General features: G+C 41.3%; 2 protein-coding genes and 1 pseudogene across 2 annotated transcripts in view; 2 read left to right on the top strand and 1 right to left on the bottom strand.

The window, feature by feature from the left end:
* FBXO34 (F-box protein 34) overlaps positions 1–27,870 on the top strand; it is a 170,748-nt gene that overhangs the window by 124,553 nt on the left and 18,325 nt on the right. The gene's annotated exons all lie outside the window — the stretch shown is intronic.
* TBPL2 (TATA-box binding protein like 2) lies at positions 25–27,870 on the bottom strand. The gene is made up of 7 exons (XM_053670161.1): positions 27,817–27,870; positions 25,191–25,648; positions 24,506–24,593; positions 21,887–21,978; positions 16,455–16,622; positions 10,445–10,539; positions 25–101 (listed from the first exon to the last, which is right to left on the bottom strand). Exons 1-7 carry the CDS (start codon positions 27,868–27,870, stop codon positions 25–27), a joined length of 1,032 nt encoding a protein of 343 aa, XP_053526136.1.
* LOC119056950 (40S ribosomal protein S6-like) lies at positions 5,608–6,359 on the top strand (annotated as a pseudogene).

Below are 27,870 nucleotides of genomic sequence, written 5' to 3'. Positions count from 1 at the left end.
TATACTGTGAGATGAATGATATACTCAGGCTTTTTTAAAACCCTTTAGAATAGGATAGATGTTTTCAAATGCTTCATAGATCTCAGAACGTTCTTTGGCACCTGTAAAGAAAACCCAAGTTTTATAATCTTTAATATAAGAACATTTCCAAATTTTTCTTAAGCCTAAAATTTCATTGTTGCCCTGCCTAGTGTGGCTCGGTTGGTCATCATCCCACAATGCTCAAGGTTGCTGGTTCAATTCCCAGTAAGGGCACATGCCTGGATTGCACGTTTCATAAAAGTCAACCAATTGATACTTCTCTCCCCTTTTTTCCCCTCCCTTCCCCTCTCTCTGAAAATAAAAATGATATCTTAAGTAAAATGTCATTGTCATCTCCGATTACTTTTAATACTGTGACATGTCTTGAGGTGTATCTGAGGAGTGGCATTTATTCCTGGTAAAGGCAAAAGAATCTGGTGACGACATCCACATTTACACACACACACACACACACACACACTCCCTCAGCAGAGTTTTCTAGTACTTCCACTATGTGGGGGCATCAGATCATCTTTAGCCACACAGGGCTCAATAGGAAATGTGGAACGTTATTTCTAAGTGTGCCATGAATGTCACCCCAGAACCTGACCTTTCAGCAGCACCCGTAGGCATTTAGCTGCCCGCTAAATGGTCTTTCATCCTTTGGTCCACTCATCCCTAGTTAAAATTTTGTTTCCCTGATGTTGACTAACAGACAAACTGGAGCTAAAGTTTTAAATGTCAGTGTATGGGAAGGGATTATTAGAGGGAAATATTGTACTGGGTTAGCCAGAAAGTTTGTTTAGTTTTTTCCATACGATGGCTCTAGTAATGCTTAGTTGTCTTCAACTTCATTGGAAAAAATTCTGTTAGATTGCTTTGTGACTCCTGTCACATCAGCATGCATGTTTAAAAAAATCAAAATTGGTGAATTTTTGTACAGCCATGTTAATATTGAATAGGAAGAAAGTAGGCAGCATTTTTGTTATATTATGCTTTATTATTTCAAGAAAGGTAAAAATGCAACTGAAAGGCAAAAAAAAAAAGATTTGGGCAGTGTATGAAGAAGGTGCTGTGACTGACTGAATGTGTCATAAGTGGTTTGCAAAGTTTCTTGGTACTACTGACACTTTAGCCAAATAATCCTTTGCTGTGGGGCTGTCTTATGCATTGGAAGATGTTTAGCAGCACGCCTGTCCTCTACCTACTGGAAGCAAATAGTGGGAGGTAGCTGACATGCTCAAAATATCCAAGTCAATAAAGTTATTGGTGGAAATTAAAAATGTATCTTTTATAGAAAAACTAAATGGACTTTTTTTTACCAACCCAATACTACTGTCACCCTTAAGAGTCTTCAATTTCAAGAGATCTTTATAACAAACTGCTGTAGGAGTTAAAGGGATAAAAACATGAATTAGAGATGGTCCCCACCCTTGAGAGATGATACTGACTGATACCAGTCAGTCCCCACTCATCTCCCACCACCAACAGCGACCACTAACTACTCCCACCTTCAAAGCTATGCAGACACAATGTGCTAAGTAAGGGTTACAGCCTGGTATTACTTATGTATATGGAGCTGTCTGCTAAAATTATTATCTTATATTATTGTGGGAAGGAGGCAAGGAGATTAATGAAAGGAATATAAAAACTTTGAAGAGGAATGAAAAATAGCTTAAGTTGCTAAAGGCTTCTTTGAGGGCTACCAAGTTGGAGAGGGAGGAGGCTCAGTAAAAGAGCAGAAATAACCTGGGAAGTGGTTATCTGCCTTAATTACAGGACTAGTCACAGGGAATTACCAAAAGGAGGATCACCAGATTGGAGGCATGGGTAGAAATCAGGATGTAGAACCAAAGATGAGCTGTAATTTAAAAAATGGAAAATGGCAAACATTGGTAAGGCTAGAGAGAATTTTGGATCCTCAGACATTGAGATGGGAATGTAAAAATGGTTCAGCCACTATAGAAAACCATTTTGTGGTTTTTCAGAAAAGGTTAAATAAGAATTAGCACATGAACTGGCAGTTCCACTCCTAGGTATATCTCTCTTCCAAATTAAAACCAGGCACTCAGATAATACCCGTAGACTTCTGTTGACTGCAGCACTATTCAAAACAGCCAAGAAGGGAAACAACCTGAGTGGTGTATATACACAATGGAACATTATTCAGCCGTAAAAAAGAATTAAGTACTGATACATGCTGCAATGCAGATCAACCTACAAACTAACTGAAAGCAACCAGACACAAAAGGTCACAAACTGTATGATTCCATTTGTATGAAGTAACCAGAATAGCTCAGTCCAGAGACCATGCAGATTGGTGGTTACCAGGGGCTAGTGGGAGGTAGGAATGGGAAGAAACTTCTTAATGACATGGGATTTTACTTTAGAGTAATGGCAATGTTTTGGAACTAGACAGAGGTGGTGGCTGTACAATATTGTGAATGCACTAAATGCCGCTGAATTGTTCACTTGTTGGCTAATTTTATGTTATGTGAATTCTTCAATACATTTTTCAATGTTTTTAAAGAATCAAAGATAAGTCTTTATGAGTTTAAATTATATGTGAGAGATAAGGGGGAAAAGTTAATTTTTAGTAAAAGCCAAAGCATTTACTACTCCACCCTCAAAGATCTGGGATAGGGATGAGCAGTTATTGGTATAGTAGAAACTCTGTATATTTGGAATAGAAGAAACCCCATATGTTTCAGATCAAATCTTAGTTTCTAGAGGGAAACTAAGATTTCCCTTAGAAACTAATGATTTTGTAGAAATCAAAGGGTGAATTGGGGAAGAAATGAAACACCAGTATATAAAACTCTGCCTCTGGTTTGATGGACTTTTTTGGCTTCTGAATACATTTGAATGGAATAGACTTGTTAGGAGACAGTGACATATATATAGGAAATACACTTCCATTCCCCACCCCACACTCTAAAAATACCAAAACTAAGTTCTTTTTGACATTTCCTTGAGGAACAGAGTGTCTAGGTCCAGAATTTTGGATAATTATGCACTTCAGTTTTATCATAATGCTTAAAAGAAAAAGTTAGAGTGAAGAGCACTGCATTCAAGTCCAAAGACTATAACATTCTGGTATCCCCTGGGGAGCAAAAACACCCATCATCCAAGAGGGACCAGGCATTGAGAGTAATCATTACTGTATATCATAGGAAACCTTTAGACACAAAGGGCTTTAAGGAGATTATCTAGTACCATTTTTTCACTCCATGTGTGGGAATACTGGGGCCCAAATGTTGAAGTTTCCTTGAATAATGAGTAGTAGCTATGGGAGAAGACCTCATGTATCTAGTGTTTTTTCTTTTACACCAAAAGTTGTCAAATAAACATTGCCAGGATTTGTAACTGGGTATTAAAATGAGCAGATTTGGTCAATCTAGTCAAATATCTCCACTGAAATTACTGGCATCAAAACTTTAAGGGAGAGACTTCCGCCAAGATGGAGGCATAGGTGGAAGCACTGTACCTTCTCGAACAACAAAGTTTAAAAACAACAAAGTTTTAGCAACAAAAATGCAGCCAAACCACAGAAAATTGAAATACACGGAAGTCTGACAACAACGAAACCTTCAGCCAAACCGGTAAGAGGGGCAAAGCCAGCAGCAGAGCAGGGTCGGGCAGGAAAGACCCACTGGACCAACCTGGGCATGGGACCCAGGTGCGCAAGCAGCCGTGGGCAGATCCCAGGCATGGAGAAGCAGGCGGACCCACTGAGGGCGCAAGGCAGTGGACACACTGAGGGCTGATCTCGGTCACACATTTGCATGCAGATAAACTGGTGAAGGAGTGAGCAGTGAGTCAGACCGCACAGGCCCCAGAGGCGGGAAGCAGCAGAGGGAACTGCCATTGTCCCTCTCTGACCACGCCCCCACATACAGCAGCACAACCCAGCCACCTGGGTGGCCCCACCCTGGTGAACAACTAAGGCTCCGCTCCTCATACCTAACAGGCATGAACAGATCAAAATATGGCTTAAGAACAACTCAGAGCCCCAGAGCTGATAAATCTAAGCAATGAAGAAATAGCCAAACTTTCAGATGCACAGTTCAAAACACTGGTGATCAGGATGCTCACAGAACTGGTTGATTTTAGTCACAAATTAGAGGAACATATGAAGGCTAAACTAATTGAAATGAATGGTAATGCACAGGAAACCAATAGTGATGGAAAGGAAACGGGGACTCAAATCAATGGAGTGGACCAGAAGGAGGAAAAAATTGACCAAACAGAAAAGGATGAAGGAACAAGAGTTCAAAAAAATGAGGAGAGGCTTAGGAACCTCAAGGACATCTTTAAATGTTCCAACATCCAAATTATAGGGGTACCAGAAGGGGAAGAGGAACAGCCACGAGTGGAAAACTTATTTGAACAAATAATAAAGGAGAACTTCTCCAATCTGGCAAAGGAAATAGACTTCCAGGAAACCCAGGAAGCTCAGAGAGTCCCAAAGAAGTTGGACCCAAGAAGGAACATCCCAAGGCACATTATAATTACATTAGCCAAGATTAAAATGAAGGAGAGAATCCTAGAAGCAGCAAGAGATAAGGGGACAGTCACCTACAAAGGAGTTCCCATCAGACTGTCAGCAGATTTCTCAAAAGAGACCTTACAGGCAAGAAGGGGCTGGAAAGAAATATTCCAAGTCATGAAATCCAAAGACCTACATCCAAAATTGATCTATCCAGCAAAGCTTTCATTTAGAATGGAAAGGCAGATAAAGTGCTTCTCAGATAAGATCAAATTCAAGAAGTTCATCATCACTAAGCCCTTATTATATGAAATGTTAAAGGGACTTACCTAAGAAAAAGAAGATTAAAAAGATGAACAGTGAAAGGACAGCAAGCTCAGTTATTAACAACTATACCTAAAACAAAAGCAAACTAAGAGGACAGCTAGATCAGGAGCAGAACCATAGACATGAAGATCACATGGAGGGTTAGCGACAGGGGAGTAGGAGAAGGGGGAGAAGGTAGCATAGATGGTAGGTAGAAAATAGATAGGGGAGAACCCAAAGGGAACCCAAAGCAATCTACAGGTTCAATACAATCCCTATCAAAATATCAGTGCCATTTTTTCACTGAACTAGAACAAATAATTCTACAATTTATATGGAACCACAAAAGACCCTGAATAGCCACAGCAATCTTGAGAAAGATTAGTGTTGGAGGTCTCATGCTGCTTGATATCAAACTATACCACAAAGCTATAGTAATCAAAACAGCATGACACTGGCATAAAAACAAACACATAGATCAATGGAACAGAATAGAGAAACAAGAAATAAACCTGTACCTATCTGGTCAATTAATCTATGACAAAGGAGGCAAGAATATATATGGGGTAAAGACAATCTCTTCAATTAATGGTGTTGGGAAGACTGGACAGACACCTATAAAAAAATGAATACAGACCACTTTCTTACGCTGTACACAAGAATAAACCCAAAATGGATTAAATACTTAAATGCAAGACTTGAAACCACAAAATTTGGCTCCACAAACCACCAACGAAAAAAATGGCAATCCTCCTTTACATGGTGCCTTGTAGGTGACCAGCTGCTTCAGGATGGAGCTGAACACCTCTTTTCCAGCCACTGGCTGCCAGAAACTCATCGAAGTGAATGATGAATGCAAACTTCGTACCTTTGACAAGCAGCGTATGGCCATGGAAGTTGCTGCTGACACTCTGCATGAAGAATGGAAGGATTATGTGGTTCGAATCAGGCGTGGGAATGCCAAACAAGGTTTCCCTATCAAGCATGTCTGTTTGCTGCTCAGTAAGGGGCATTCCTGTTATGGCCCAAGGAGGTTTGGAGAAAGAAAGTGCAAATCTGTTCAGGGTTGCAGTGTGGGTGTCAATCTCAGTGTTCTCCACTTGGTTATAGTAAAAAAAAAGGTGGGGTGGGGGGAAGATATTCCTGGTCCCACTGATACTTCTGTGCCCTATTGCCTGGGGCCCAAAAATCCTAGCAGAATTGGCAAACTTTTCAGCCTCTCTAAAGAAGACAACATCTGCTAATATGTTGTGAGAAAGCCCCTAACAAAGAAGGTAAGAAACCTAGGACCAAAGCACCCAAGATTCAGTGTCTTTTCACTCCATGTGTCCTGCAACACAAACATCATCCTATTGCTCTGAGCAAACAACATACTAAGGAAAATAAGGAAGAGTCTGCAGAATATGTTAAACTTTTGGCTAAGAGAATGAAGGAGGCCAAAGAAAAATGCCAGGAACAGACCACCAAGAGATGTAGGCTGTCCTGTCTGAGAGCTTCAACTGCTGAGTCCAGTCGAAAGCGAGTTTCTAAAAGGTACAAATAAACAATAACAGGCATAAAAAAACCCAAAATAAAACAAAAACAAAAAGGCAAACTACTGAATGGGAGAGATATTTGCAAATAATATATGCAATAAGGGGTAAACAGCCAAACTATATAAAGAACTTATTCAGCTCAACATTAAAAACAACAACAAACAATCCTATTAAAAATGGACAGGGGACATAAATAGACATTTCTACAGAGAGGACATGCAGATGGCCAACAGACACATGAAAACATGTTCAGCATTACTAGTCATTAGCGGAATGTAAATAAAAACCATAATGAGATATTACTATACACTTGTCATAATAGCTACCATCAATAAATCAACAAACATGTTGGCAAGGATGCAGAGTAAAGGGAACCCCCATGCACTGTTGGTGGCATTGTAAACTGGTGAAGCCACTGTGGAAAGCAGTCTGGAGATTCCTCAGAAAGTTGAAACTAGAACTACCATGTGACCCAGCAATTCCACTTCTGGGTATTTATCAGAAGAAATCTAAAACACTAATTCAAAAAGATATATGCACCCCTATATTCTCTGAAGCATCATTCACAATAGCCAAGATATGGAAGCAGCCTCAGTGCTCATTAATAGATAAGTGGATAAAGAAGCTGTTGTGCATATACACAATGGAATATTACTCAGCCACAAAAAGAAGGAAAGCTTGCCATTTGAGACAACATGGATAGACCTAGGGGGTATTATGCTAAGTAAAATAAATCAGAGAAAGACAAATACCACATGATTTCACTTTATATGGAATCTAAAAAACAAACTAACAGAACAGAAACAAACTCATAGACACAGAAGCAAACGAATGGATGCCGGATGGGAGGGTGACAAGGGATAAGTGAAAAAGGTGAAAGTAATTAAGAAGTGCAAATTGCCAGTTATAAAACAGTCATGAGGATGTGAAGTACAGCTAGGAAATAGAGTCAATAATCCTGTAATAACTATGTGTGGTGCCAGATGGGTACTAGAATTATAGGAGCGATCACTGTAAGGTATATAAATGTCTAATGACTACATTGTACACCTGAAACTAATATAATACTGTTTGTCAATGTTAATTGAAAAAACATATAAGTCGCAAAAAAATTTTAAGCGATGCTAAACTGATCCCATACTCCTTTAAATAATCAATCAATAATTAAACATCTCAATTTGTACCACCAGAATCCAACTAGATGACCCTTGCCTTTTAAGCAAAACTTACCAGTCCTTTCCTTCAGGTTATAATGACCACCACTTTGCGGGATAAACATCATTCCTAAGCTTGGTGACTGAGGTGGAAATTCTGTGGCTGGAAGTTCACTGGAGAAAAAACTGGCTTTGAGATCAAATGATAAGCGCTCAAAAGCCATCTCCACCACTAACTAGCTATGAAATCATAGGCACATTGTTTACCTTCTGAGTTTCAGTTTCCTTACCTGTAAAATAAGGACAATACCTTTCCCAAAGGGTTGTTAGAAAGGGTGAAGTGACGGGAGGTTTGTAAGAAGTCCTTTGTGAACCTTATTTTACAAAATCGAAGCCATTTTCATTGCTCTGGAAGAACGTGCAGTACTTTGGGGTTAGGGACACTGGGATGGCTGGCCCAGGTACACATGGCTCATCGTTTGGTTCTGTAAGAGCCAGTACCACGAAATTTGTTTATGCCCGTCTCCTACGGCAGGGCTGGATTCCTGCCAGATGGGCAGTGTACTTTTATAGCCTCAGCAGCTAAAACAGTATGTGTACCTGGCAGGCACTCAAAAGTTTATGAAATATCAATTTTCAATACTACTTGAAATTCCTAACTATTTTTATACCAGGTCATAGCTACATGTTTTATTTTCTCAGTAATATCATATATATACATATATTCACATATATATATATATATATACACACACGTGAAAATCTTACAAATTGAGAAAAATAGCATTAAACTCTTACAGGCATGTGTTTCACAGAATATTAGTGGGAGATTACCAGTAATGATGGACAGGGATATTCTGGTCTCTCTCTGGACTACTCACCAATCAAGTCAGTCTTGCCCTTTTCATGCTACTCTCTGACCAAGAACCACTGACATCTGGCTGACTGAGAGTGACCCTCAGAAATAAAGACCCAGCTTCTCAGTCCTCTCTGCTGGAGGGAAACAAGTAAACATGAAGCATGGTACTAAAGCCTCTTTAGACTTCATATTCCTATCATCAGGGCAAGGCCTCACAGACAAATCCTGGTCTTCTTCAACGCTAGGGCCAACAGCAAGGAGAGTGGGCTTTCACAGAGAAAATAATAGCTAATGTTTACACTATGCTTACCTGGGCCAGGCGCTGTTTCTGTCTCCTCATGACACTTAGCAGGCAGCTTTTATGGCCACCTTCACTTTACATATGTGGGAATCAAGGTGGAGAACTTAAACTCACTCAAGGTCCTACTGCCAACAAATGGTAATGCCTGGATTCAGAGCGGACGGTGGCCTGCACAGTCCGTCGTCTCGGCCCCCACGCCACTAAGAGAGCATTTACCACACCTCAGCTGACAAGGAGGAAGGAAGAAGGTGCACAAAAGACCACACAGGTGTTTCCATAGGATCATCATAGTATAATTCTGGAGCAAAGGCAGAACCGGAGAACAGACCCATGTACAAAAGGAGACATCGCACATTGATAAGGAGGGAGGAACATGCAGCGTTCAGACGGCCAGCTAGCTATTTGGGGCTGCAGCATGCAGATCAGTTTGGCTCCTGCCATATAAACTTGACATTCATTTTGGCAGAGAAGAGTAAAATGTGTAAAAAGTCAGACAGAAATAGCAAACTTCAGTAGAATGGTATGGAAAAAGGAGTCTCAACTATTTACTTCAAGAATTTTAAGAACTCTTCTTTATGTAAAAATAACTCGACTGGAAAAAGTCACAATTATAACAGAGTAATTATCTTTAATGTTATGGTAAATTCATACAAATCCTTGGTGGGGGGGGGACTAATAAAAACTAAGTAGACAAATAGCATAAGTTATTTATAAAAGATAAAATGATCTTTGTTGGATATAGTGAAAGTAATCAATTTCTATTTCTGATTACCAGTAAGGTTAAAGCAGTGAGATTGTTTCCACTTGTAAAAAAAGTTTTCTTATTTACAAAAAACTTTTCCTGTAAAAAAAGTGTTGGTTTTGGTTTTGAATGCTGCTGAGGGTTTTTAGAAGACACTTAGGTACATCGCTAGTAGGAACGCATGACATCTGAGAACTGTGTTGTCTGTCTCTTCAAATACAATTTGGTGATTCGTGTAGAGAACCTTAAAAATGGTCACATCCTTAGACAAATTCTTATTTCTGAGCATCCAAAATAATAAAATAATTCTCTCCACATAAAATAGCCAGTGCCTGTGCCATTTACAAGCAGCAGACAAAGAAGGAACGTTTAAACGCCTGACGGTGGGAGAGTAAGTCTGATGCAACAACACACCAGAGCAGAGGGCAGGGAGGGGAGCTGCCGGCTCGGTCTGGTCTGCCGCCCGCTTTGGTGTAGCCTGCAAACTGAGGATGAGCTTTTTATTTCAAATGCCTGGGGGAAGCTTTTTTAAAAAGAAGAATATTACACGACACATGTAAATCGTGTGAATTATGTTAGATTCACATTTCAGAGCCCTCTCCTTTTTGACGCCTTTAGCCAGTTTTGGCACCACCACGGCAGATGGTTCAGGTGTGATGACAGTGACCCGCTGGCCCGCCAGCCTGTGATGTTTAGTATTTGGCCTTTACAGAAGGAAGTTTGCTGACCTTCCTGGGAGAACACTGTTTAGCCAATAAGAGCCTTCGTAAAGAGTGTGTGAGAAGGGGTTGAGTTCCATATGTTACAACGGTTCATGAGAAGGCAGGATGTAAAGATGAATGTACATGTCAAAATGACAAAACACGTGAAGAAGTTACATTGTTTTGGGTATTGGGACTGATGGGTGAAGTTATATTTCTTTCTATTTTGTCATCTTTTCCAGGTGTGCATTCTATAATGGCTATTTAAAAGAAAAAGCCAAGCACACACATCGCTGTTGAATTTTGTGAAAGTCAGAAAATAGCTTTAGAACTTACCTGTCAATACAACTTTTCCAGATACAAAGATAAGCAGCACAATTCGTGGTTTTACCATTCTATAAATAAGGCCAGGGAATAGTTCAGGTTCATAACTGTTAAGATATAAAAGGAAAAGGTTAAAAACAGCACTACCCAACTATTTTCCTGTGATATCTAAGACCCAGTAAATATTAAAGCTGCATATTAAAGCAGATTTAAAAAGCTTCTTTTGTCAGAAACCTTTTGGCCATCTTGATAAAAGTTGTCTTCAGTGTCCCAGGTAATTTCTTGTACAATTTGGGGTCATGGCTTTTTTTTCAAGTGCAAGTCATCCTAAGCTATTAGAAATTAAGGTCACTTAAGGCATCAGATCTTGTTGGTTCCATTTTTCAAAAAAAGTCTGTCGGTAAAAATTCATAGACACATTTTCTGAATTTTCCAAGTCCCCCCAATAATGAGCATACTGTGCATGCATTTATAAGCTGATAAAGTTATTATTTTTAGTAGATAGAGCCTAGAAACTTTAGCAAAGAGAGCCACTGGTATTTGTCTTTGGACAGGTACTGAAAAAGAAAGAAAATTAAACTACCCCAAGTTTTAAAAATTCAGGCTTTGTTCCTGTAGATAGTAACTCCCTCATATTTACCACGACATAGTGAGCTGGCTGTTCCACAGCGCGGAGGATGGTAGGGCTGCGGACTGCTAGTCCACACTCGGGCAGAAAGAAGAGGAGAGGGAACTGGAAAAGCTTGGGGAGGCCACAGAAAAGAAGTCAGGAAGCGGAGGCTGACAAAGTATAGCTACTCTCCAAACAGTGGCTAGTGGAGAACAGATAGTGGAGAAAGAAGATAGTTGAGAATTGGAACACTAGCACACACACGAATCACTGCACTTAAGGAGTAAGCCCAGATGACATGAAAAACTCCATTCCGTTCTGTAAAGACCCAAACAATAGAGGGTCTTTATGTGAAGCCTCTGATTGACACCAGAAAGAGACATCACAGTGGCTACCATTCTGAGGTATATGGAGGTTGCTGTGGGTGGTCCTAGACATCACCCTAGTCAGGTAAGACCTAGTCAGGTCCTGGTCAGGTAGACATCACCCTACCTGACTGCAGAATGCCTGTCAAGACTTCTCCCCACTAACCACTCCTCACTCCGGGGAGACAACGAAACAAGAGGCAGCCTTGGCAAACCCCATGAGAACTACAAGGTTTGAGCCAAGAAAGTGAGGCTGGGGGAATGGAAGGGATGTTTCCGTTTGATTTTCCAGCTGAACCCTAGCACTTTAAGAGGGAAAAGAGAACAGGAAAGTATGTAAGTGATGGTGAACTGCATTTGGCTTTCAGAACCGTGGTTTTAAGGTGCCAGCCAGATAATCTCCCGATTAAACACTTAGTTCACTTTATTTATTCTCTGCCTTCATTTCAAAAGAAGGTTGAGGTAGAACAAAGAAAAAGAGGTTATGGTTAGGGATGGAGAACACTTCCTGAGGACTGAGCATAACACACACCTGCCAATCTCTTGGCCAAGCCAGGTTCGACTTATTGTTCAAGTCTCAGCTTAAATGTCACTCCCCTTCAGAAGTCTTCCTTGAGCTCCACGCCTCCCCAATATCATTATCCTGTTTGATGGTACCAAAAGCATGCCAAGCTGGGAGGGAGTTCATCCTTCATTGTTACCCTCCTTCATTATTGTCTTTGGTTTGTGTGTCTTCCCTGTCAGACAGTGAACTTCATGAGGACAAGGGACCATGCTGTATTGATTGTCACTGTCAGCGTAGCATCTTCTACATAATAGTCACCTAGATTTCACTCACTTAAGAAACATTTATTATCAGGATATCTTTGACTTTAAAATTAAAGAGAAGGAAGAAAAAATGCTCAGGGAGAATGGAGAACAATTACAGCATAGGGAGATTGATGGAGAAGATTCCAGTGTTATCAAATGCTGATCAATACACATTTGTGGAACCTGGGAAATCCGATAAACTTGAGGCTGTGACTTAAGGCAAACTTGATCTGATCATTAGAGCTGGTGTGCGCCACGATGTCATGAACACACACGCCAGAGTTGTCATCTGTGACGTGAGGAAGGAGTCTTGATGGAGAGTACTCAGGAGAGGCCAGAATGAGACTAGGAAGAGAGAGCTGTGGGAATGCAAGGCAAGCTTCTTTGTCAAGTTAAAATTTTTAAAAATGGATGAGATCATGAAAATGGCTCAGAAGGAAGACAGAACAGTGACAGGCCCCCTCCAAGTGGCAAAAAGCAGTGCATCTGGTGAATTTTCTTCTTGCTCTGTTATCTTCCAGAAGGTAGCAGTGGTGACAAGGGGGCTCCCACTCTAGATTTAAATCTGATCTGCAGCGTTGGTTGTAATGAAACTCAGGAGGAACTGCACGCATCATTTTAGAGCCCTAACTAGCCAGAAAGGAGAGTGCCAAGTGAAGTTAGAACTCAGGCAGAGATCTTTCCCATGTGCAGAAAGTTGGTTCAGAGAGACACGCGGGAGGCCCGTGTTTGTGAATCTGGAAGAGAAGATGGCTTGTATGTTAAAAAAAAACTCTTAGAAATGAAGATTTTAGTATAAACCTACAAATTATCACAAAGTTGAAGAAAGAAAATGATACCTAAAGAGGCAATTTGTCTTGCTTGGGAAGCCTCCCAGGGAACTCAGTGAATACCGCCATGGATACTCAACAAGTATACGTTGAAAAAATTTGATGCAGAGGAAAAAAGAAAATATAGTCAAGGGGAAAATAAACAATGCCTGAAGAATATTGTAAAAGCTAAATCTCAAAATGAACTGAAATTCTTTAAATGTTAGGGGAAAACAATGCAATTTTTAACTTCAGATGTCTCAATAGAAAGTTAGTAAATGTTAGAGAACACACGGCTTTATGATCCCCATCCTCCAGTAAACAAAATGAGTGCTCAAAGGCCAAGAGAAGGAAAAGTGACGGAGTGAAAGGACTTAAGTTGAAGCCAGATCCAGAGCATGTGGGATTCTAAGCCAGTTCAAGTACCCTGGCCCAAGAGTATATCCCAAGGGGTGGTGAGTTCTGGTGTTGATTGTCAACCTCCATCACTGTTCTCTCAGATGGATGGAAGAAGCACCAAAGTAGCTGAAGGAGGGAGGGGCAGGTGGGGGAAGGTGGAAGGAGAAGGAGCAGGAGCAGGAGCAGCAGCAGCAGCAGCATTTGCTGCTAAGATGAAAAGTTACATTTAGGACTCTTTGAGCTTCCTGGATTTCCTGGAAGTCTATTTCCTTTGCCAGATTGGGGAAATGCTCCTTTATTATTTGTTCAAATAAGTTTCCACTCGTGGCTGTTCCTCTTCCCCTTCTGGTACCTCTATAATTCAGATGTTGGAGCGTTTAAAGATGTCCTGGAGGTTCTTAAGCCTCTCTTCCTTTTTTTGAATTCTTGTTTCTTCATATTTTTCCGTTTGGTCATTTTTTTCCTCCTTCTGGTCCACTCCCTTGATTTGAGTCCCAGTTTCCTTTCCATCACTGTTGCTTTCCTGTGCATTTCCTTTCCTTTCACTTAGTTTAGCCTTCATTTGTTCCTCTAATTTGTGACTAAAATCAACCAGTTCTGTGAGCATCCTGATCACTAGTGTTTTGAACTGTGCCTCTGATAGGGTGGCTATCTCTTGGTCACTTAGAAGTATTGGCTCTGGGGCTTTGAGCTGTTCTTGAGCCATAGTGTTTGGGTCTGTTCATGCCTGTTAGGTATGAGGAGTGGAGCCTTAGATGTTCACCAGGGCTGGGCAACCTAGGTCGCTGGGTTGTGCTGCTGTATGTGGGGGTGGGGTCAGAGAGGGGAATGGCATTTTTTTTCTGCTCTCTCTCAGATTTCAGTCGCCTCTGCTGCTTCCCACAAGCAAATGAGGGCCCCCCTGGTGCTGGCTCCTGGGTGTGTTGGCCTGTGCCCTCTCCAGGACCCTGTGGGTCTCTCCAACAAACTCTTTGTGAGCCTGGGAGCTTCTCCCAGCACCTCAACCCTGAAAGTTTTTCCAATTGATGGTTTTAGACTTTAATTCCTATCACTGGGGCCCCAAGACACATCATCATTACATTAGCCAAGATTAAAATGAAGGAGAGAATCCTAGAAGCAGCAAGAGATAAGGGGACAGTCACCTACAAAGGAGTTCCCATCAGACTGTCAGCTGATTTCTCAAAAGACACCTTACAGGCAAGAAGGGGCTGGAAAGAAGTATTCCAAGTCATGAAAACCAAAGACGTACATCTAAGATTGATCTATCCAGCAAAGCTTTCATTTAGAATGGAAGGACAGATAAAGTGCTTCTCAGATAAGGTCAAATTCAAGGAGTTCATCATCACCAAGCCCTTATTATATGAAATATTAAAGGGACTTACCTAAGAAAAAGAAGATAAAAAAGATGAACAGTGAAAGGACAGCAAGCTCACAGTTATTAACAACTGTACCTAAAACAAAAGCAAACTAGGAGGACAGCTAGATCAGGAGCGGAACCATAGAAATGGAGATCACATGGAGGGTTAGCAACAGGGGAATGGGAGGAGGGGAAGGGGCTGGAAAGAAGTATTCAAAGTCATGAAAGAGAAGGACCTACATCCAAGATTGCTCTATCCAGCAAAGCTTTCATTTAGAATGGAAGGACAGATAAAATGCTTCTCAGATAAGGTCAATTTAAAGGAGTTCATCATCACCAAGACCTTATTTTATGAAATGTTAAAGAGACTTATCTAAGAAAAAGAAGATAAAAAACATGTGTACTAAAATGACAGCAAACTCACAATTACTAACAACCACACCTAAAATAAAAACAAACTAAGGGAACAACTAGAACAGGGACAGAACCACAGAAATAGAGATCACATGGAGGGTTAGCAACAGGGGAGTAGCGGGGGGAAGGTACAGAGAATAAGTAGCATAGATAGTAGGTAGAAAATAGACAGGGGAGAGGGCAAGAATAGTATGGGAAATATAGAATCTAAAGAACTTGTGACGTGGACATAAACTAAAGGGGGGGAATGGTGGGGGAGGGGTGTGCAGGGTGGAGGGGGATGAAGGCAGGGGAAATGGGACAACTGTAATGTCATAATCAATAAAATATATTAAAAATGAAAAAAAAACTATACCAGTTGGCAGAAGATAATAATTCCTAATCTTTTTTATTACAACATGTTATGGATAATTGACTGACTCATTCACAAGTTTTCAACTCTGTCACGTAGCAGAGAAGGACAGACACATGGACATAAACTAAAGGGGGGAATGGCAGGGGAGGGGGTGTGCAGGGTGGAGGGGAATAAAAGGCGGGGAATGGGACAACTGTAATGACGTAATCAATATATTAAAAAAAAAAAGGAAAGTTACATTTAAAGCAGTCAGTGAGGCTGGAGATACTCCCCTGGGGATACGAGTGAAGAAGCTGCTGGACTGCGGCTGCACACGCACAAGGGACACCCTTGAACAACCCAACGGGAGGAAAACTAGATGGGACTCACCTTCCCTTCAACCCTTTCTCTCCCCACCAGCTGCCAGTCCCTTCTGATTTGTCTACCCCATCTCACACCTCTGGTCTTCCTTCTGTTGCCACCAGCCCCAAGTCAGATGGACTGTTTTAGAAATCTACAAGTCAGTGGGTCTCATTGTGTGGGTCACCACCCAGCAGCAGGGGCATCGCCCCGCCCCCGTGAGCTCATTGGAACTGTGGAGTCAAGCAAAATCTCTGCTGCTACAGCCCAGGCAGGAATGCACTTTATTGTTGTTGTTGTTTTAAATGTTGTTCAATGACAGCTGTCCCCAAGGAATGGGTTTTAATGAGCCGTCCAGATGATCACTACTTAATTTAAGAACTATTATTCCAAAAGGTTGGACCTATGTGGTAACCGAGGAGTTATAGCATCTTAGCCCTTTCACGTATTGTGCCTTTACCAAAAATATTATACTTCCTCTAAAAGATACATTGTAAAAGCAGCCTATAACACAACTTTAACATGTGCTGGTGAACACAAACTTAAGTTACAGAACAATCATACCTACTGAACTGCTGATGGGTTAGCACCAAACCTTCCAGCCTGATGGGAAATCTCACATCGCAGCTTCCAACCATGTTCTGAATTTTAAAATCGAGGAATCTGGCGGGGAACCCAAGCTTCTGCACCACCCGGGCGTATTTTCTTGCTGCAAGTCGAGACTGCTCTTCACTGGAGAGGGGCAAATAAATGTGTTTAAAGATGACTAATCATCACATCCACCATATGACACAGGCTGTTTTCACACACCCCTCTGGCTGCATTTCTGCCATTTGTACCATGTTTGTCTCTCAGTGCACGAGTGTACTATGAACCTGTAGACTTGCAGGACGAGGACCTACATCTTCGACTCTTGCCCCTTGCACCTAGTGAAAGGCATGGTGTAACTTACAGTTGAACTGAATCATAAACAGGTTTTTGTCTAAATTTGTCATTTGTCACTTGTAAGATATTATTTTCTTTTACTCATTTCAGGTGCTTTTAGATAAGTTAATGATTCCTCTGGTTCCCAAAGCATGTCCTCAGACCAGCGGCAGCACCGCCACCTGCGGACTTGTTAGACATGCAGAGTCCTGGGCCCCGTCTCAGACAGGCAGACACTCTGGGGGTGGGGCCCAGCATCCCGTGATTTAACGAGCCCTTCAGGGATACTGATGCTGAGGCTAAGGTTTTGGAGCCATCCATCTGCTCTAAAAGTGTGTGTCATTTAGATGGAAACAACAGCAACAACAATGAGGACACTTTGTATGTAAAGAAAATCAGCATGAGGAAGATATGTGCCAATGGAATGGCACAGACATGATGTGGGGACTCGGGTCTTTCTGGGGCCAATTAGATATTAAGACAAAGATGAAAATACCTCAAAATCTGCCCAATTTTGCTCAGACTTTCTCACACAATTGTCACCCAGTCATATCCAATATGAGAAAGAAATTCATTCAACTTGGTGGCTCAGTCCTGAGTGTTTGCCCTACTCCTGAGACCTGAGGTTGTAGTTTTCACTGGGCACTTTTCAATGGTCCCTGTCCCAACAAAACAGTGAGCAGCAGGGCCTGCCAAACAGGGGTGACACCTGGAGGGTGCAGCATGTCCAGGGGCGTCCAACTATTTGGCATCTGTGGGCCACACTGGAAGAAGAAGAGTTGTCTTGGGCCACACACTAAATACATCGTGACACGTAATCACAAAAATCTCACAACGTTTTAAGTAAATTTATGATTTTGTGTTGGGCTGCATTCACAGCCATTCTGGGCTGTCTGTGGCCCTCAGGCCACAGGATGGACACCCCTGATTAACACTACCCTCTGTTATAGATCGGCCCCATCTTTCAGCTGAAAATCAGAAGCACCTAAAAGGGAAGCTAGATTGGACATGTTAGCTGGACCAAAGGAAGTGTTCAATTCTCTTTTCTATCTGGATCCTTCACACTTTATGCTGATTCTCCTCACTCATCTCTAACTCCTGAAATGTCCCTACCAAGGCCATGTCTCCAAGTTAGCAGTGAAACAAAATGTTCCCATTTCGAAAAACTACATTTCACCTAATTGACCCATTACATTTCCCATGTGCTTCTAAGGTCAAATTTCAAGAGTTTGCATAGCCCTGTAGTTTCTTGGGATATTAGTTGTGAATATCACATAGAAATTTTTGCTCAAAAAACTACATACATGCTATTGTACAAACACTATAAAATAGATTAAGAACCTTGAACTGTCACAACCAGCGGTGAAAAACACTGATAAACTTGACCCTTCTGCACTTTTCCTGCACAAACACAGGCATCTCTCACTGTGCAAACTCTGGTTATTATAACTAAAGAGGATAAGTTTGGTAAATTTGTGGAGATAATTCTGATATCTCTTATACTTACCAAATGTTCACAACTCTCTATCCAAAACTCGAGAACCAGAAGATCTGGGTAACAGTATTTCTTTATCTGAACTCACTATCCAAGCTTTCACTATCAGATGTTAGGAACCCAATAAATTCAGGTAGGAAGAGATACTCCTAAATGTGTGTGTAATATGAGCATACTTTAAAATGCAAGTTGGATAATAAACCTACAATTTAGTTGCCTGCTCTTCCATCCCCAGACTTCAGCTGATGTGACCATACTTCCAACTCAATATACCTATGTGCATTTAATGGCTAAATACAATTTGTCTTATGACCCAATCAAATAACTACATGTTTAGTTTGTTTCTCCCCTGTTTTAAACAATGTTGAAATGAACATCTTTGCAGATATCTTGCAGAGTTTTCCAATAATGACTTAACAATGGGGGATTTCTAGGTCAAAAAATACATGGAGCAACAGAAGAAAAAGCCTAGAAACTAACTCAAACACATGTAAAACTCTTAACCTGTAAAAACAGGTGGGGGTGGGAAGGATGAAGTAGGAATAGATCTTCAAAATATGTACTGAGGCACTGTCTCAGTGAAATAAAATTCTACACCTGCTCTGCCCAGTATGGTAAGCACTGGCTACATGTGGCTATTTAAATTTAAATTGATTAAAATTAAATTAAAAATTCAGTTCCACTTCCAGTCAAGATGGCAGCATAAGCAGACATAGCTCACCTCTTCACACAACCACAACAAAATTACAATAAAATATAGGGCGACCATCTTTCAGAACTGACAAAAATTGAGTTGAATGGAAGTCTGACAACTATGGAATTCAAGACACCACATCCACCCAGAATGAGCCAGCAGACTGATGCCTCTAAGGTTCCATCGACCCGGCTAACACTGTTTGACCCCATCTTGGAGATACTTAGAGACTCCGCCCCACCCAATGACTGGGCCGCCCAAGCTGCTCTTCCATGTGAGTGCCTGGTCTTGGCTCATGCGTCACAACTTCCCAAGTCCTCTCAAACAAGCAGTAGGCTCCGTGCACCCCAGGCCCAGAACTAGCAGCCTAGATTCGCAGTTTGGATTTGCTTGGGAATCTCCAAACCCAGCACAAGAAGCGGCCATCTCAGATTAATTTATAACTCCAGCGGGGCATCCCAGGGCAAAACACGGGTAGGGACTGATCTTGTCCTGCACCTCTTGGGAAACCCCAGGGACAGTGCACCCAGTGGACAGCCACAGACCATGTCAGAGCACCACCACCCTACACAGCTGGTACTCCACAGAGAGCTGAGAGTGGTGGTCAGTGGTCATAGCTGATCCTTACAGCTGACTGGCCTGGGTAAATCCTTCCCATTGATCTGCCAACAGCAACCAAGGCTCAACTACAAGAAGAGGGTATGCTCAGCCCACATATAGGATGCACCCTGGGTACCTAGCTTGGGTTATAGGGGAGGCTGTGCCACTGGACCCTACAGGACATCTACTACATTAGGCCACACTACCAAGACACAGAGTCAAAGCAACTCTACCTAATACACAGAAACAAACACAGGGAGGTTGCCAAAATGAGGAGACAAAGAAACATGGCCCAGATGAAATAACAGATCAAAACTCCAGGAAAAGACCTAAACAAAATAGAGATAAACACTCTATTAGATGCAGAGTTAAAAACGCTGGTTAAAGGGATGCTCAAGGAACTTAGTGAGGACCTTAACAGCATAAAAAAATCCAGTCAGAAACAAGGATAGACTAATTGAAATAAAGAACAATTTATGAGGAAACAACAGTATAGCGGATGAATCTGAGAATCAAATCAATGATTTGAAACATAAGGAAGCAAAAACAACCAATTAGAACAACAAGAAGAAAAGAGAATCCCAAAAAATAAGGATAGTGTAAGCAACCTGTGGGACAACTTTAAGCAATCCAATATTCACCTCATGGGGATGCCAGAAGGAGAAGAGAAAGAGGAAGAAATTGGAAATCTATTTGAAAAAATAATGAAAGAAAACTTCCTTAATTTGGTGAAGGAAATAGACATTCAAGTGCAGGAAGCACAGAGAGTCTCAAACAAGATGGACTCAAAGAGACCCACCCAAGAAACATCATAATTAAAATGTCAAAGGTTCAAGTTAAAGAGATTTGGGGGACTGTGGGAGAATGGGTGAGAGGATCAAGAAGTACAAATTGGTAGTTACAGAATAGCCATGGGGATGTAAAGTACAGTATGGAAAGGGGAGTAGCCAAAGAACTTATACACATGACCTGTGGACATGAACAAGGGTGGGGGGATTGGCTGAGGGAGTGGGGGGGGCAGTGCTGGATGGAGGGGAGTAATGGGGGACAATCGGCACAACTGTAACAGCATAATCAATAAAATATAATTTTAAAAAATTCAGTTTTTCTATTTTATTAACTGCCTTTCAAGTGCTCAATAGGCACAAGTGACTAGGGGCTACCACACTGGACAGAACAGACACAGAACATCATCATCTAGAGAAAACTCTAGAGGAATCAAAACATCAACTTTTCTTCCTCAGCACAAAGTAGGACCTGGAAAGGGCCAGAAAAATATATGAAGGTCAATATTTATATCATGTTGTGCATGGGGAATGCCTTCCTAAGCATGAAGCCAAACATTGAAAATATAAAGAAAAAATTGGATAGACTGAGTATACACAAAAATATTTAAATCATGTTTTTAAAAGAATCCACTTTATAAAACACTATAAACTTTATTCTGGGAAAATAGTTACAGTATAAAATGGTGAAAATACTTAAATGTCTTCACAGACTATTGGGCAAAAGATGAATATCTTCATAGAATGTTCGTCAAAAGACACAATAGGCAGTTTATATGGTTATGGAAAATTAGCCTCACTAGTAAATCAAAGAAGTGTAGTTAAAGTAACATAGCTTTTGCCGATCGATTTGGAAAATAGGAAACATGTGAACGCCCATGCTCATTGGAGGAAATGAACACTCAATGCACCTCTAGAATGAGGGGACACTGGCACGGCCTCTCAGGAGGACACTTTGCTACCACTCATCTCTGGTCCTCAAGAGGAAGAGCAGCTCCCTGAGGCGGTGAAAGGCTCTGTCTGCATCAGCACAGCTGCCTGGGGCTTCCTCTGAGTGAGGTCCAGGAGACAAGCCTTTTAAGGAATTGCCTCCTGGGCTAATGCTCAAGCTAATGGTCAAGACATGTTTAATTTCCCTCCTTGAAAAAGTTCCATCCATTTATTTATCAGCAATGTGGGAAATACAGAGGAACTACGTCCCTGGGGTGTCATGGGCTTTATCACTGCGGTTGCTTATTTCCTTTTTAATGCACCTTAAGAACAAGTTCTAACAAACAGCTTAGTGAAGCCCCCTCAGTTTAACAGAAGGGACTGGAAAGTATGTTATAAGTCAGTATTATGAGGCTCAATGTTTTTAACCCAAAACTTGGTATTTCATGAACTAAACTCTTCAACCAAGTATTTTGCTTCTCTGTGTGTTTTAGAACATTAATGTGACCTTCCTGGCTTTGCATCCTGGATTCTCCCTCTGGTAGGGGCAGGCGGTTGCTCCTCATACCTTTTGGCTCCTGTGCAGACCATTTTCCCCGAGCTGAATATGAGGGCTGTTGTCCTGGGCTCTCGGATCCTCATTATGACAGCAGCAAACCTCTACACACAGAAGCCCAAAAAACAATTAGCCTCTGCTAGAGTTAGCATGATTTTAGTTGAAAAGCTGAGCTGGACATGAAAACCGTCTTGAATAAATTGAGATTGGATGGGAAAACTAAACAATTTCTGGGTCTCTTCTGCCCACATTAAGATTAAATAACAAAAAAAAAGGTCACAATTCTGAACTGTACTTAGAAAAAAGCAGGTAAGAATAACAACAGGAAAGCTAACATTTGAGTGCCTGGTATATTTCAGGCCCTGTTCTAAGAGCTTTACCAGTTTTCTCTCATTTATCCTCACAACAGGATCCAGGTGAGTCCATCGTTATCCCCATTTAGTGCACAGGGCTATGTGGTTACTTAACTTCCACAGGCAGCGTTACAGGTGAGATTGGAAACCACTACTAATCGGACTCTGCCTTTTACTTGGAAATACTCCCTTTTTCTTTCAAAGAATCTTTGGAGAAAATAAAAGGAATGTTACAGACTTTCCAGACTCTAGAATGTACTAAAAAGCAGCCAAAACATAAAAAGAGGGGGGGGGAGAGAAAAAAAATATATTTAGGGATGTTGAAAATGAATGACAAAAAGTTCACTTGTCAAGTTCTTGCCTGCTGTAGTAGATCTTAAAGTGTGGGCCACAGACCAGCAGCACAGACAAGCCCTCTGGGTGGTGGTGATGCTGAGAGCCACTGGCCTGCCATACTGACGTGTCACTTAATGACCTGCTCTTCCTACTTGTCCTACATTGACACGCCCTTCTCTCTCTCTCCCACTCTCCCCATTAAGTTGGGAAGGGAACTAGCCTGGGAATTCTGCATGATTCTGAGTCCTGTTGGTCAGAGCTACTCTACAGGACCAAGGTGGGGCTGGCAAGTTTGAAGTGTTAGCAGACAGTGAGAGAACCCAGAGTCAGAACCACACAGAGCTAATCAAGCCCTATTAATAATTTCCAGGTGTTTACTAAAAAATGGCACTCTTGCCCAGTATTCATTTTCTTATAAGAATGTAAGAAAATATGGCAGGTTAAGTGCCAAGATAATTTCTTTGGCTGTCCAGTCCAAGGTTGGACAGGTCCTATATCCTGAAATAAAATGAGGGGAGAGCTGAGGATGGTACAGAATAAAATATGCTTAAAAAGCTGATTGCTCAATAGTGTGGGCAATTATTGCGGCAGCTATAAGAATCTCATCATGTTTCCATCCTCATCATAGCCAGATATATGAAATACAAAAAGAAAACCTATATTGCACTTAGGTAACATTTGGATTCAGATGTCAGCAGTGACACCACCACAGTAAAAACAATTTAGAAAGAACTGATGCTGGCAAGGTCTTCCGGGTTCCTCCTAACATGGTCTTTTTCAAACTCCATAAATCGTCTACCACCCAAGGTAGTAGACTTTTCCCCAGTAGGGACCAGCTCTTACTCAACTTTGTGCTAAGTACAGAGTCTGCCAAATCATTAAGTGTTGATCGAATTAACAAATCCATTTCCTGGGTAAATAGGCCATTGAAAATGGGATGGCTTGCCTTAGCAAGATACAAGAAAGAATAGATTTTGTTAAACTTTTAGGGGAGCTCTGGATGGTGTTGCTCAGGGGATTAAATGCCAGCCTGCGAACCAAAAAAACAGGTCGTAAATTCAATTCCCAGTCAGAGCACATGCCTGGGATGCAGGCCAAGTCCCTTGTTGGAGGCACGTGAGAGGCACTGACTGATGTTTCTCTTCTTCTCTTTCTCTTTTCCCCTTCCCCTCTCTCTAAAAATAAATAAATAATGTCTTAAAAAAATAAACTTTGAGGGGGAAAAAACTCTTTGAATCTTACATTAGTAAGTAGAAGCTTGAACTTTCCATTTTAAACAGTTTAGCTTTCACAAAGAAGAGAAATTGTAACTGGAAAAAATATAGAAGTGATGGCTAGGTGGACAGCATTTAGGAAATATTATTTCCAGCATTAAGAAATGTCATGTCTTAAAGTGATAGCATTTTAAGAAAGTTAGCACCTTATAGTGAGGCTGAAAATGGTCAAGCTGAAAAAAGTTTTTGAATGAAAAGAGAAAGATCTTGCCCTGGCTGGTATAGCTCAGTGGATTGAGTGCGGGCTTGTGAACCAGAGGATCGCAGTTCAATTCCCAGTCAGGGCACATGCCTGGGTTGCAGGCCAGTTCCCAGCAGGGGACACAAGAGAGGCAACCATACATTAATATTCCTCTCCCTCTCTCCTTCCCTTCCCCTCTAAAGATAAATAAATAAAATCTTAAAAAAAAAAAAAAGAAAAGAGAAAGATCTTAACATTTAGGAACTGCTCAATTACTGCTTTATTCAGGATAGAGAAGAAGATTTTTTTTAGAACTTTAAAACAGAGAATGAGACCACTAAACTTTTCAGTTGCCAAAAGCTGTTTGCTCATAAATTTGTTCCTTTGAAAAAATAAAAACAAAGGAATAAATCAGTATCTTGATCATGTGAAGGAAAGTAAGTCTAAATGGAAGCTAATTGTTGGAAGGAATACTGAGAAGGCTTACCTTTGGGTTATATTCTGCATTTTTTGCCTGTAAAGCTATTTTCTTCAAATCCAATTTACAGGCCAGGTTTGCAGTAGAAACTATATTCCTAAAGAAATAAGTCAATTAAAAAATTTGATCAGATATAAAAAGAATTAAAACTAACTTCCTCATTTCATAGGTTATGTATTAGTGACTTTGTGGAGGGAGAATTATTCTAAATTTGAAATACACCATGACATGGTCCCTAATAAAATGTAAAACTTCCAAAGTAAAGTGATAACATAAAATAGCTTTTCCCAAAATGACATGACTAGTTGACTAAAATTAAATCCTAAATACTTTTTTAAAAACTATGCCTTAGAATCACAAGTACAATTCCAAATCAATTTGCAAACTGAATTCAGTTTTACATCGTTCTATTCTTTGTGTTTAACCAACCCCAACCACAATTGTCAGCGACTGGAGCCTTAGTATAAATATAATCTTTTGAAAATGTATATACTCCTGAATGAGTGCTTGATTTTATAGAAAACCAAACTGTCCAAAACCACAGTCTAGTAAGAAGTGATAAAACAAAGAATAATAAAATCCGAAATTCTCTTCCCTACACTATTATCCTGAAATTAGTTGTCATCACATTCAGGAACATAAAACGTGTACCCAGAAGCATCACGCGTCTCAAAGCCCCCAACGGACAACTTACTGTAGTTGAGGCACAATTTCAGAGCATTCTGAAACCGGGGTCATCGGTGTCATAGGAGTTATGGACGCCAGAGGCAAGGAGTTTGGTTTCTCCGGAGAGGGCTGGACTGAGTCAGCGTCGCCAGGGGGCAGAAGTGAGTGGGAATTTGCTGAACCGCTTCTGTTTAAGCCCAAGCCAGTTTTCTGTTTGCTAGATAATGGCAGCCTCCTTTGCTGACTTTGAGCTTTACAATTTTCGTCAATTTCATGCTTGCTTCTAATGACAGTCTGGTCTTTATTTTCTTGGGTAAGTTCATCCGGTAGAAAGCTAAGATCCACAGCCGAGAAACCACCCGATGTTTCTTTGACTTGTTCGAGATGTGAATTAAACACAGCCTCTGGATTGGATGAATTAGATATGTAGACATCATAAGGTGCAAGGGGGCTCAGCAGGGGCAACCCAGGCGGGGCGAGGTCATCCTAAGCCGTTCCCAAAACAGACAGATAAAACACAACAGACAGAACAGTGTGTCACACCACTGGGATAGTACCATGGCCAGCCGGCAACATGTTCGGGAGAGGCAGTACCATACAGCTGATATTCATGCTCTGTCCTTCTCCACAAAGTGTCCTGTGACGGTGTCACAGCACACTTAGTAGAAGCAGAAAAGTGCTTAACATCCAGAAAAAGCATTTTTCATAAACTGCTTGTCCTACTTTAGTTAGATCTGAAGTAAGTTGCCACTCTGTATCCAATTTTGTAATAAAAGCAACCATGCTCTAAATTATGTATAGTTTGGACAGAACAGAATTACTCCGCTCCTTAAATTAATTTTAAACTTTAGTTGATTTAAAGATTTTTTTTAGAGTTTTACACTCATACTTTAAATAGAAGAACAATAAGTGAAGGAAGTTTTAGGACACAGCTTGTGTGCTAATCAAGACTGCACTGGGGGAATCACTGTTATCCCTTCTAGGCAAAGGATAGATAAAAGGTTCTAGTTTTGCAAATTTATAATAGGAAAAAGCGATTGAAATTTAAATGGCAAGGATAGTTCAAATCAATATATTGTATTTTCAGTCCAGGAAAGGTGGCTCAATTTCCATTAGTATCAACTGAGGGAATGAGGCGTGTAACTGAGGGAAACAGCTAATGTAAAATTCATGGAGTTTTTATGGGAAAATTGATTACCTTGATGCATATATTACCACCTGCTTTGCCCAAGTTGCAGGCCCAGGTTCTAGATTTTGAGCATTGCTTGCAGGATAACCTAACCCTTAGCTCTCACTGCTGACAACTGAATAGTGACAAATGCCTCTTCGTCTCTTTGCATCTTGCGGGTGACACAGCCACCTCAGCTAAGATAACAGTGTCTGGCCAGATCCTGCCCAGTTGCTCTGGTACTGCAAGCCCAGCAGATGGCAGGGGTGACTAAGTGATCAAAGAAAACACACTCAGAAGCATGTAGTCATCCTCAGTGAAATATGATTTTTAAACTTATTTCATTTTAAATTGTGTAATTAGCCCTCACCCCCCACCCCACAGATTGGCTCCAGGAAAAGTGAGGTGGGGACCCGGGACACTGGCCCTTACTCCTCTCCATTGCTTCCTCCATCTCTACTGTCTGGCGGGAAAAGATCTCACCAGCCAGTTCACACCAAAGCCCCACATCTGCAACAGTCAGTGTCTCCCCTCCTTTTCCCCATCCGGGCATTTTAGCAGGGGCAAAACTCTCACCCGAGGAAACTAAACTTCAACAAGGAATTTAAAATGGCGGTGGAAGGAGACGTGACTTGGAGTGGTGAACGCAAAATACAACACACAGATGTGTTGTACAATGGTGCACCTGAAACCCATACAACGTTATTAACCAATGTCACCTCAATAAATTCACAAAAAATAAAAATAAGTTTTTATAAATAAAGAGTAAAACAAGGAATTTAAGGCAGTGGCAACAAGATATTGAAGGGGGACGTTGGATGGCAATGGAACCTTGCGTTTACCTGTAGGAACGCACCTCAGAGAACGTACTGATGGTGTATGTGCTGCACCCTTGACCTTGTATCTGAAGAAGCTTTTTGTTAAACGTTTTTGCAGAACCATAACTCACTCATCTTTCCCAGAACCTTTGCTGTGTGGGCTTTCCTCTGCTGTGTTACTGGCTGTGGGACGTCACTCTCTCTACATCGGCCCTACTGTTGTCTGCTTAAAAATCCTCCCTTCACTGCAACCCCTGCCGCACCCCCCCCCCCGCCCCCGCCTTAAGTTGCTCTCTTGCTTTTGTTCTTTTGAAGACTCCTTCCTCTCTTATCTACGATACTTGACTCTAAAGATTTTAAAGAGTAAATGAAACCACACTTAAGAATTACAAATGGAAAGAAGCCACAGGTGCTTCCAGTTCACATTTTGGATTCAGCCAGGACCAGGTTCAAGGCTTGGTTTGCAACCGCAGGCAAGTGATTTCACCTCTTGAAGCTTCTATTTTTTTCTGGTGAAAGATGGAGCCAATCAAGTCCACATTTTAGAATCGCTAGGAATTTTATGAGATAAAGCAGGCAAAGCCCTTACAGAGCAGGACTCGGCGCGCAAGGAATGGAGCGGGACGCAGACCCTGACTCTGGGACAGTGCGGCAGCCTCCAGGCTCACCTGGGCAGCGCACTGGTCCAGGTAGAGCTCCAGGTATGTCTCTTCGTCCTCCAT

This window comes from Artibeus jamaicensis, unplaced genomic scaffold, assembly GCF_021234435.1.
Source record: "Artibeus jamaicensis isolate MK-2021 breed Jamaican fruit bat unplaced genomic scaffold, CSHL_Jam_final contig_548, whole genome shotgun sequence".
Classification (NCBI taxonomy): domain Eukaryota; kingdom Metazoa; phylum Chordata; class Mammalia; order Chiroptera; family Phyllostomidae; genus Artibeus; species Artibeus jamaicensis.
Note: the sequence above shows the minus strand (reverse complement) of the source record. Positions and strands in the feature narration are given on the sequence as shown.